The following is a 12,211-nucleotide window of genomic DNA, read 5'->3' as shown; positions in this document are numbered from 1 at the left end:
TTAGGATCATATTATCTGAGCTCATAACAGAGAGCAGGACTCAAACCCATGCCTTCTGGGCCCCCATCTGGTGTTCTTTCCCTAAGACCAGAGTCGGGGCTCTGGACCGTGGGTAGGGGTCAGGTCTAGAGAAAAGATAAATCAGCAGAAGCAGTGAAAGGAAAGCACTGCTTGGAAGAAACTACTGTGAATTTCAGCAAATTCGTAAATATTTGTCCGTCCATGGTTTAAATTCCACCCTGAGTCATGTTCTCCTTTGACCTTTGGCTGCATGGGGTCTAAACACAGCAGGCGTGTCCAGGTACTTGTTTGTTGAAGGGGTGACAAACAGCAGATTCTTACAAAACCCCATCCTAGGCCTACTGAAGTTTCAGTTCCAGTTCTGAACGCCTTTACGGCAGGTGCAGTCTTGGGCCGGCCTACCTTATTTAGTGCCCTGGAAGATGAGAGTATTTATCAGAGAGCCAAAGTCTACTGCACACCTGATCTGCCTTGTTGTTGGGGTGGGACAGCATGCTCGGTATTCCTTCAGGTGGCTGAGCCATTATTGTGTCTTAGGTTGATAGAGGTCCCCATTTATCGATGCCGCCTCTGTTCCGGCAAACTTGGCAACTCTGGTTAATGACCCTAATTGACTGTCGCCTGTCGCAAGTTGACAGAGAGTCCCTGAGGGAGACCAGGTATGGATCTGCAGGCTGGCTGAAAGACCGCAGAAACCCCCTGAAGCTTTGGCGTTGACAACCAGCTAAGCAGGAGTAAAAGGCAGGGAAGGAACAGTGTGAGTGGTGTTGGGCACTTTCCACACACTAGAAGCTGAGAGCAAGGATAGTCGTGTGTCTGGCTCTCACCAGGTGATGGGCCAATATTTAATTCTCTGAAATGAAAAGCAAGTCTCTACTCAAAGCAGCATCTTGCTCCTGGAAGAAGCCTCCCTTCAGGCCAGCTATTCTGAGACCTGGGTGTGCAGCCGACCGGCTGGACCCGGGGCACCCTCCTCCTGTCTGCCCGCAGCACGAGGCCAGGTCACCTGGGGATAGGAGAGGGGGCTGAGATTGGAGGAAGCCCTTGATTTTATACTAACGTCTGACGTCAGTTTATGTAACTGTTGGACATAACTTGAGGATGAGTGAACATGTTAGGTCTATTAGGCTCTTGCTCATGGTTTGGAGGAAAACTGTTGGGATCTCTACCCAGGGCAGTCAGCTGGGGGGCTTACCCCCCGGGGGGGGTGTCATCCCAGTTGTCCAGTGACAGCGGTATGCTGGCATTTAACGGGGGAGTGTCAGGGAGCCCACTGTCCTGCTGTGAGCCTCTTGCTGCTTCCTTGCCCAACCCCATGGGCCAGCTGAGCTCCTGTGGCAGAACACTGCCCGGGTTGGAAAGGGTCTTATTTTCTGGCCCCCATGAACACTCACAGAATAATTCCTGATGACGGATTTCTCAGGCTTCTCCCCATATTTTTGGACTCATCGGACCTCAGTTTCACAGCCCTGCTGGTGACTGTGGCCAGTGGTACCAAACCCTTTTGAGGTGAGGTGAATACTTCGGGTTTTTGTGCGTTCCTCCATTTAGATTTCCGACTTAGCCTTTTTGCCTCCAGCTGTCGAGCTTGCTGACTGGCACTGGCTTCACCCCCTCCTTCAGTACTATTGCAGCCTCCTGGTGCCCTCTGTTGCTGAGGTCAGGAGGTCAGCGGAACTGGGAAGACACTTTGCGATGAGCAGCTTTATGGTTAAAAATTCATCCTGGGCTTTCATCTGGGCAGTTACGTTACATATCTGGTTGCCCCAGGTTGGATTTCTGGGCATGTGGGGATAGCCTTGGAACGTAGTTTTATAAAGCTTAGTGGCAGATACCCTGAAGTATTAATAACAGGTGCCTTTGGGGTGGTGGTGGGAGTATGGGTGATTTTTTTCCTCTCTCCTCCCCCCCGTCCCCTTTTGATTTTGTTTTATATGGCATTGTGTCTTCTGGATGCTGTAACAAAATACCATCAACTGGGTGGTTTATTTTTTTTATACATATATATAATTTATCGTCAAATTGGTTTCCACACAGCACCCAGTGCTCATCCCAATAGGTGCCCTCCTCAATGCCCATCATCCACTTTTCCCTCTCCCCTACCCCCCATCAACCCTCAGTTTGTTCTCAGTATTTAAGAGTCTCTCATGGTTTGCCTCCTTCCCTCTCTGTAACTTTCCCTGCCCCCCCCCCCATATCCTCCCCCCTGGTCTTCTGTTAAGTTTCTCAGGATCCACATATGAGTGAAAACATGGTTATCCTTTTCTGCCTGACTTATTTCACTTAGCATTACACTCTCCAGTTCCATCCATGTTGCTGCAAATGGCCAGATTTCATTCTTTCTCGTTGTCAAGTAGTATTCCATTATGTGTATAAACCACATCTTCTTTATCCCTTCATCAGTTGATGGACATTTAGGCTCTTTCCATAATTTAGCTATTGTTGAAAGTGCTGCTATAAACATTGGGGTACAAGTGCCCCTGTGCGTCAGCACTCCTGTATCCCTTCTGTAAATTCCTAGCAGTGCTATTGCTGGGTCATAGGGTAGATCTAATTTTAATTTTTTGAGGAACCTCCACACTGTTTTCCAGAGTGGCTGCAAACTGGGTGGTTTAAACAAACCTTTGTTTCTCACAGTTCTGGAGACTGGAAAGCCCAAGGTCATAGTGCTGGTTGATTTGGTGTCTGGTAAGGGTCCACTTCCTGGTTTGTAGAGGGACACCTTCTTGCTGTGTCCTCAGTGGGTGGAGAGAGAGCTAGGTGGTCTCTTATAAGGACACTAATTCCATCCTGGGGGTTCTACCCTTGCGATTTCCTCTCCATCTAATTACCTCCCAAAGTCCCTCCGGAAATACCAGCATATTTGGGATTAAGGCTTCAGCATAGAAATTTGGGGGTGGGGGATACATTCGGTGCATAGCACTATGACTGATGAAAGGAGCATGGGTTTTGCAGTCAGGCAGACCTGCGTTTGAATCCTAGTATTGCTACTTGGTAGTAGCGTGCGTTCTACGTATTCTGTGTGTTGTGTTGCCACATGACAGTTGGGGTGTTGCTGTCAGCCTCCCAGGGTTGTGAGACCCTTAGATGAAACACCGCGTGCAGGTTCCCAAGTGTTCCTCTATTTGATGGTGCTTGTCCCTCACTGCCCGAGTGTTCTGCATGGTGAATGCTGAATGAATGAATAACTGCCTGTCTCCTTCCAGTGATCTGCAGAATGCGGCCGCTGGTTCCTTCGCCTCTGCCTTTGCTGCTCTCGTGCTTTGCCCCACTGAACTCGTGAAGTGCCGACTACAGACCATGCATGAAATGGAGTCGTCGGGAAAGATAGCCAGAAGCCATAAGTAAGCACTGCTTGGGCACAAGTGTTGGGTCTCTGTTGCCTTGCTGCAGTATTTGTATATTTTATATTGTACTCAAACTGAGAGAAATGGATTTATCCACTCCAAAATACTGTTTTCAGAACTCTTTCCCCTGCCAGAGGATAACTTTCTGGACGGACTGCCTGTGATGGCCGCACCCACCTCCGCCCCCACATCAGAGCTTTGTAGGCAGATATTTAATAGCTGGGAAGTAAGCCAGGAGCTAATACTGCTCTTGGCGTGTTGAGTGCATGAGGCATGATCCCCAGCTGTGTAGGAGGCACATAGCAGACAGCTTTGGAATGTGTCTGAGAGCTGAGCCTTCATAAGTATCAGTTTGGGCTCTGAGATGAATATTTGATGCCCATCCCCAGGTCTCACATGGGTGATCACCCCACATGCCAGGGTAACTTCCTTACTTCCCTCCCTGATCCTTCACATGTACCCACAGAGGGCCCATGTTCTAAAAAAACTCCTCAGAGCCCTTGTGGGCTACTCTGTGACCATCAACCCACTCTCCTCCTCAGCCTTTTTTTTTTTTTTTTTTTTTTTAACAAATATTACCTCATTTATTCATTTGAGAGAGAGAGAGAGAGAGAGAGAGAATATCCCAAGCAGGATCCACACTCAGCACTGAGCCCGACATGGGGCTCAGTCCCATGACCTGAGCCAAAATCAAGAGTCTGACACTCAACCAACTGAGCTACCCAGGTGCCCTTCCCCCTCAGTCTTTTAATGAGACCATATATTCATTTATTGAACATAGTATTCTATACATCTATTAGGCCACATTAGTTAATCATGTTTAAATCTTCATCTTTTTTCTATAAGCAAATTCTTCCAAAAATTTTTAAAATTTAAATTTTAGTTAACATACAGTGCAGTATTGGTTTCATGAGCGGAATTAGGTGATTCATCACTGACCTATGATGCCCAGTGCTCATCCCAAGTGCCCTCCTTAATGCCCATCACCCATTTAGCCCATCCCCCCACCCATCTCCCTCTGTCAACCCGTAGGTTGTTCTCTGTCATTGTCTCTTGTTTCCCTCCCTTCTCTTCCCCTGCCCTTCCCACATGCTTATCTGTGTTGTTTCTTAAATTCCACATATGAGTGAAATAATATAGTATTTGTCTTTCTCTGGCTTATTTTGCTTAGCATAATACCTTCTAGCTCCATCCACATCATTGCAAATGGCAATGTGTATATATTTACACACACACTACATCTTTATCCGTCAGTCAGTGCACACTTGGGCTCTCTCCATAGTTTGGCTATTGTTCATTATGCTGTTATAAACATTGGGGTACATGTACCCTTTGAATCTTTTTTTTTTATCCTTTTCCCCTTCAGTCTTTAAAATAGATTCTAGTTACCTCATGAGAGTGTGTCATATACAGTATGATTTATTTGGGTTCTCAAGCAATTTATTGTCTTTGTTAATCTCAACACTTGTTTATTTATCTTAACATCTGGCTGACCAAAGTTCTCGTCAGTGTGGTTTACTCAAAGTCTGTAAATCTGCTGGGAAAAAACAGATAAATTGGCCACTTACAGAGTTAGTCTCCTCCTAGTGAGGACGGTGTTTGTATAACAGAGCTCTATATCCTGTACCCTTGAGATTCATTACAGCCAGTTTGAATCTAGTCCTAGCTTAGGGGTCCAAAAATGTAAGTCTTTAAAACTTCTTATTGAACTATAATACATATGCAGAAATCATCAGTGTGGGGTTCTATAGTCCTAAAACAAACATAGTTGAAGCCAGGGCCCAGATCAAGAGGTAGAACATTAACAACACCCAGAAAGTTGCTCTCATGCCCCTTAGTAGTTTAAGGTACTTTTAAGAAAGTAAATTTTGGGGCCAAAGACTTAGGAAAATGGATACCTTGCACAAAAGTAAATATTGATTGACTGTGTTTTAGGTGTGGCAGTGCCCACACAGGGGTATAGTAGCTTAGGGTTAAAACTTGGATCAGAAGGCACTGAGTTGAATTACTCTGTTATATTCCCACTGTAGAATGGGAGCTGAGTTGCAGGAAGGACCTGGCCAATAGATGATGCCTGAGGAAGCCTTCTGAAGGGCCTTTTATTACCTTCGGTTTGATCCTCCACTGGTCCAAGCCAGGGTCACCTGCTGAGCTAAGTGAGAAGCGAGGGGTTCTCTACACTGCACTGAGCAGGTGTTTCTGGTACTGTTCTTCTGATGGGTAAAGCCTGCCATGGTGCCCACTGTCAGGAAGAGGGGTCTAGCAGAAAGTGTCCTGCATCCCGGCTGCTACAAGGCTCTGAGCAGCGTGAAATAAAAATTATTACATACCTACTTCCTTAAAAACTAAATTCTTGGTGCTTCTTGCCCTACAGGAATTTTTTTGAGAGAGAGGGCACAAGCAGGGAGGGGCAGAGGGAGGAGACAGAGGATCCACAGCGGGCTCTCTGATGACAGCAGAGAGCTTGATGTGGGGCTCAAACTCACCAACCGTGAGATCATGACCTGAGGCAAAGTCAGACTGAGCCACCCAGGCGCCCCACCCTCCAGGAATTTCTAAGAATTTCCTTTGTCTTGCCTTCAAGTAACATTTACTCCCTTGTTCATTTCCCTGTGCTAGCACAGAGGAAAACAAACCTGAAGCACCTGAACCAAGTGCCTCAGTACACATCAGTTCAAGACAAAGGTTGGGGAGGGTAGGACTGGTGGGAGGTAGGGGCCTGGGCAAATACAACACCATTTTATTTTTGCTGAGTTTGTACAGCTCCTTATTGTAATTTCACTCATTTGCTGTTGGAAAAAGATGGGTATTGGCTCTCTTACATCTTTGATAACGACCTCTAGAATGTATGAATGCACTTTTTATTTTCAAATGAGGAACTAAGGAATTTGTTTATTGAGGGCCAGAGGATGCAAGCCATATAAAAAAAAAAAAAAAAAGCTTATCTGCCTTTCACAAACCTCTCTTTCTCTGCTTGCCAAACGGGGTTGGATTTTTATTTGCACATCTTCAGAGGGTCCTTTACACAGGGCGGGGGTGGGGGGAGCTGTGGGGCAGATTCCTAAAGAGCCCCTCCAGAGAGGGGTCATTGGGTGGGAGGGGTAGGAGTGATGCCCGGTGCTGTCTGCGTCTTTCCCTTCTGCTTCGTGTGTGCTACGAAAGTCATTGCATGTGATGTGAGCCCAGCAGTTAGCCAAAAGGAGCTCTGTGAGCTCCCTTTGCCATGTCCCTTCTGGTCCGGGTCCGTCGCTTGTTTTGTCCACGGCCAGAGGCCCTGATTTTCCAAAACTCCAGGGAACTCCTTTTCCATGAGTACTCTCAGGCCCTCCTTTGCTGAGGAGGCTCGATCCCCAGCCCACTTGGGATGTGTGAACACCATGCTTCCGTGTGAGACGGGGTTCTGGTGCAGTCTGTTGAAATCTTGGCGGGGGGTGTGGCGGGCACACCCAGCTTTGTACAAATGCACTTTAATGAAATGTCTTTTGTCATCGGATAGTTTGAGAACACTGGTCCTAAAATAACTGCGCTTCTCTGAGATTTCCTCTCAGTAGAAGCCTTCTGTTCTCAGAATCCGGGTCCCTTGGTTTCTAGAATCAGCCGCTGCCTGCCCTAAGTGCGGCTCACTGTCTCCTCACAGCACAGTCTGGTCCGTGGTGAAGAGCGTCCTCAGGAAGGACGGCCCCTTGGGCTTCTACCACGGCCTCTCCAGCACTTTACTCCGAGAGGTGCCAGGCTATTTCTTCTTCTTCGGCGGCTACGAACTGAGCAGGTCGTTTTTTGCATCAGGAAGATCGAAGGATGAACTAGGTAGGTGTGCCCACGTTGACCCAGTCAGCTGGGATGGGCTGCGCCCCAGAGTGGCGTGGTGGCCAGGTGTGCTGTGGGAGTCTGTCTGGCGTTTCTGGAGGCCGGCAGGGAACTTGGCACCTTCCTGTCGGTGTGGTAATGTCCCCGGGACGGGGATGAAGCCATGCATCCCAAACTTCTTTACTGGAATAACATGTGTTAGGGGAGAATATCAAAATTACCTTCCCTGTGGGAAATCTCCAATAAACGGGTGAGTGGCCCATAAAGGATTTTGCAGTAATCTTAAAACTTGGTAATAAATCTCAAGAGTGTTTCCAGAGCGCTGAAAAGTGTAGTTCTTTCTAGATAATCCTACTGAGCTGCTTGACTCATGTCATGACTCGTGACAAACCGTGGCCACATTTGGCTCCCATGAATGATTGCTTTTTTTTTTTTCCTCAAACACCTCCCTTCAGTGTTTTGGACTTCACTCTGGGGTCCGGCAGGCTCCCAGGCTTAACCGTTGTGCTTAATAAGACAATTTGGGTTTTCATGGTAAAGGAAGAATCAGGGCCGTGAGGCATTAAAATATCGAAACACTTGAGAGTGAGAGAGTTGAAGAGATCGTGGCCTGTGTCTCAGTGGCCACCGCTCTCATTCCTCCCGGCGGGGCGTGCTGCTTCTGTGTGGGCCAGCCCCCTGGAAGACAGGCCACAGTGATCAGCACGGACCTGGCACGATGAAGGGCCGACCCCGAGTGCCACAAAGGACCTTGTGCCCGCAGAGCTTTGGCCGCTCCTTCTGAGGACTGTGCTCTGCGCATTAGCAATTTTATTTGCTGCAGCCGCTGCTACCCTGACCTCTGGAAATGCTGTTCTTGAGGCAAAACGCTGTTTGCCGATTTCCTCGCCTAGGCCCTGTCCCTTTGATGTTAAGCGGTGGAGTTGGTGGAATCTGCCTCTGGCTGGCTGTGTACCCAGTGGATTGTGTCAAATCCAGAATTCAAGTCCTTTCCATGTCTGGAAAACAGGCAGGATTTGTCGGAACCTTGATAAGCATCGTGAAAAATGAAGGTGAGTCTGCTCATTGCAGAAACAGAGTAGGTGTGTCCAGTGTGGTCATTTCTCCGCCAACCTTCCCGAGGTCGATCAGGGAGTGTGGTTGCGCTCTCCCCCCGCCGCCTCTCTCCAGCCCTGGTGCTGTTTTCACACCCTTTCTTGAGACTCCTTTCCTTCTCAGCCATGTTCGAAGTTGTTATTCTTCACTTCTGGGCCAGGAGTCTTTGTTCTAAGTCACCTGGAGGGAATTTTTAAAATACGGTCTGTGTGGGGCGCCTGGGTGGCGCAGTCGGTTAAGCGTCCGACTTCAGCCAGGTCACGATCTCGCGGTCCGTGAGTTCGAGCCCCGCGTCAGGCTCTGAGCTGATGGCTCAGAGCCTGGAGCCTGTTTCCGATTCTGTGTCTCCCTCTCTCTCTCTGCCCCTCCCCCGTTCATGCTCTGTCTCTCTCTGTCCCAAAAATAAATAAAAAACGTTGAAAAAAAAAAATTTAAAAAAAAATAAAATACGGTCTGTGTCCAAGGGGATGAATGTTTTGAAGCCGCACCATTTGTTTTACGTAATACAGATGCTATCAGAAACAACCTCTAACAGAGATGCTGAGGGATTTAAAGGAACGCGCAACAAATTCTTAATGCTAAGTCCTCCTGAAGGCAATCTGCTATTAATTTTGAGAGTTATACAAGAATATAAAGACTCTCCAGGTGATGTTTGTATAAAGCCAGTTTCATGCCACTAGTGAGTCAAGACCTGTTCTTCTGGCATCCACTGTACAACTTGGGATGTGAACTTCTCTGTCTTGGTTAAAAAAAAAATTTTTTTTAATGTTTGTTTATTTTTGACAGAGCACATGCAGGGGAGGGGCAGAGAGAGTGGGAGACACAGAATCTGAAGCGGGCTCCAGGCTGTCAGCACAGAGCCCGATGTGGGGCTCAAACTCACGAACCACGAGGTCATGACCCGAGCTGAAGTCAGACGATGAACAGACTGAGCCACCCAGGCGGCCCTTGATTTTTTTTTTTTTTTTAATGTTTATTTTTGGGGGTGGGGGGGCAGGGGAGGAGGGAGAGAGAGAGAATGAGAACATGAGTCGGGGAGGGGCAGAGAGAGAGAATCCCAAGCAGGCTCTAAACTGTCAGCTCAGAGCCAGACGCAGGGCTCAGTTCCACAAATGATGGGATCATGACCTCAGCCAAAACTGAGTTGGATGCTTAACAGACTGAGCCACCCAGGTGCCCTTCTGTCTTGATTTTGAGCGAGAGCACAGTTATTGTGTGTGGAACAGTTTGGTTCATGTCCCAAAGCTGCAGAACACTTGATAGTTTCACAGAGTCCTCCCACCTCCCTTACCCACCTGGATCTGCATAGCCACCTTGGGCAGTGCCAGCAGTCGACACAGGACTCGGACTTAAGTGCCCGTGCTCTTCGCCCGATGCCTTATGGTCCTTGCCCTCCCAGGGGACGCCGCAAAGCCGCTGCCCCCCCGGGGGCCCTGGGCTGCCAGGTGAGGCCTCTGCTCTGCCTGATCCATTTCCTGGGGATGAACCAGGCATGAGATTAGTGTGTGTTACCTGAGCATCCGCCAGTTTTGCTGGGAGGCCTGACGCTTGTCCTTGTTTCCATTAGTCCGCTTCGTTCCTGTTAGTCCAGGGAAACCTGGAGGGAAGTTCTTCCATCACCTACTGGTTTGTAGTGCGTTGTCTGGATTTGTAGGTACACAGCCCTGTGCTCTGCAGTTTCACGTGATGTCTCAGACTTGGGTCACTTTTTGTCTTCTAGGAATAACGGCCTTATATTCTGGACTGAAACCTACTATGATTCGAGCATTCCCTGCCAATGGGGCGCTATTTTTGGCCTACGAGTACAGCAGGAAGTTGATGATGAGCCAGTTTGAAGCATACTGAAGTGTCCTGGTGAACCTAGATCCAAGTATCGGCGTTTGAGGACGACAGTTCATCTCAGGGTTTCGTGGAATATAAGACCAATGTAGAATTACTTTGGTTTCATAAGAATTTTATTTTTTGGTCTTCCCTTATCCTACCCTAAATCTTACACTTTATGGAAGAGCCTCTATTTTATATCCTATAATTTTTGCCTGTAATTGAATAGAAAAGTTGCTGCTCTTGTCCTCGGTGGGGCATTTAGGGTGAGCCGCTGGCCCCTATGTCCAATCTGAAAGGCTAAATATAGTTCTGTCAGGGCTTTTGCGTAAACCTGTGTGTGTCCATGCAGTTTGGATGGTTGCATGTTGTTAGAAAAGCAAGGCTGGTTCCATGTTTAGTCTCAGATCTCACCAGAAAAACCCAGAGGTAACCATGTTCATGAAATGGCTATAAACGCATACCTGACTCATTAGATGTAGGGTCTCTTTTAAAATCTGCTTAGCACATGCACTACACTAAGCGGCTAAGATTTTAAAAAGTTTTCCTGTGGTGCTTGAAAACTAAAATATCAGTCTAGAACTGGTAGAGGAGAGCACACTTGCATACTGGAGTGGCTTCCATGTTACTGATACAAATTTAGAGTAAGCATCTTGGAATTTCCCAAGATGTCCTGTTAAAATAGTGCCATTCATTTTCTAGATGGGGCCACATTCTAGGTGGGATCTAGGCCTAGAGCGGCGTAGCCTTACCTGTGCCGACTTCCCTTCTCCCCTCCCAAAGAACTTCCCCTCTGCTGGGCTTTAGGTTGAGGAAGGGGCTGAGGGGAGGGGACTGTGCTGCTTTGCTTTGTGAAGACCAATGACTGACAGCAGCCCTTAGCTTCTGTCTCTGGGTCCTGGCCTGGGTAGGATTCCAGAGTATTCCTTTGGACCACCTATGGGCTGTTGATCCACTTTTGAACACTCACTCATTGCCTCCACCGATCAGAAACCCTTCCAGGGAGCAGAGTGCCAAAGCCAAGAGAAGCCCTTTTCCCTGGCTGGTGACTGAGTGATGGTGCTCGTGGGCAAAGTCCTCTCTCCGATGGAACTGGACACAACATAGTGCGTGTCCTCCACAGTGAGTGATGTCGGGGCTGGCCCTTTCTGAAGTTTATCTTGGGATCCGTAACTGCTTGCCATGTTTCTTACGGAGTTGGAGCCTTTTACGTTTGGTACCAGCGGTCAGTGGATCCTCATGATGATTATTTATAGGGGGTGACTTTATAAAGCAAGGAAACAAGCCGAGTAATTAAGTTCTGCCATATGTATGCACTAACAACAACCACAGAAGCTCAGGTCACCTGGTCTAAGAGGATCCTTCTTGTCACCACTTAGGCAAGCCCCATCATTCTGTGCTGCTCCAAGACCAGCAAGGACTCTCTCGGTAACAAGTGTTTTTAAGCAGGCTGACCTGTGTCTGTCCCGTGTGCTTCTGTCATTGTTGGCACAATGAAAGCCTTGCGTGAAACCTCCGATTTCCTTAAGCTTTGTGTTCTGCAAAGCTTCTGATATGCCCAAAGCAGGAGGGTCAGGGAAGTGACATGCTGACCCGGGGGGGCTTCTGTGGACATTTGGGGAGGGGTGCTCAGTGTTGTGCCTGATGGACTCTGGAGCAATGGCTGGTCAGCCACCTGCGTTTTCTTTGAAAGAAAATCATTTTTCTACCTTTCTCTCCATACCTTAAGTGGTCAGTAGCTACTGAGTGGTGCTTCATCTGAACAGGCCTGGACCGAAGCAAAATAGAAAATGGGGCTGGCTTCCAGCAGGAAGTGAGCTACTTGAGAATCTGTGAGCCCATCTGAGTTAGGCCTGTTGGCAGGGGACCTTCTCATATGTTGTCCTTTTAAGATTCAATTAAACATCTGCAATAGTAGCAGTCTGAGGCAAGGAAAAGAGTAAGGAATGAAACCTGAATCAGGGGAATTTTTTTTTTCCATTCTATTTGCTTAATTCATGGTTCAGTATTTGAATACAATTTGTACCATTTCAGATCTGTACTCCAAAAATAGTAAGTTGAAGTTGTGTGTTTAAAGCAATTCTGGTGTTCTATCATTAAATTATTTACCTAAAATTTGA

General features: G+C 47.7%; 1 protein-coding gene across 4 annotated transcripts in view; it reads left to right on the top strand.

The window, feature by feature from the left end:
* SLC25A15 (solute carrier family 25 member 15) overlaps positions 1-12,211 on the top strand; it is a 60,583-nt gene extending 48,372 nt beyond the window's left edge. For all 4 annotated transcript variants that reach the window (XM_058686576.1, XM_058686568.1, XM_058686564.1 and 1 more), the window contains 4 exons: positions 3,228-3,365; positions 7,006-7,175; positions 8,069-8,227; positions 9,991-12,211. In XM_058686576.1, the coding sequence (XP_058542559.1) occupies positions 3,228-3,365; positions 7,006-7,175; positions 8,069-8,227; positions 9,991-10,115 (592 nt within the window). In that variant the 3' untranslated portion in view covers positions 10,116-12,211. The remainder of the gene's footprint in view (positions 1-3,227; positions 3,366-7,005; positions 7,176-8,068; positions 8,228-9,990) is intronic.

This window comes from Neofelis nebulosa, chromosome 1 (genome assembly GCF_028018385.1).
Source record: "Neofelis nebulosa isolate mNeoNeb1 chromosome 1, mNeoNeb1.pri, whole genome shotgun sequence".
Classification (NCBI taxonomy): Eukaryota; Metazoa; Chordata; class Mammalia; order Carnivora; family Felidae; genus Neofelis; species Neofelis nebulosa.
The sequence above is the reverse complement of the archived record's forward strand: the minus strand, read 5'-3'. Positions and strand labels throughout refer to the sequence as shown.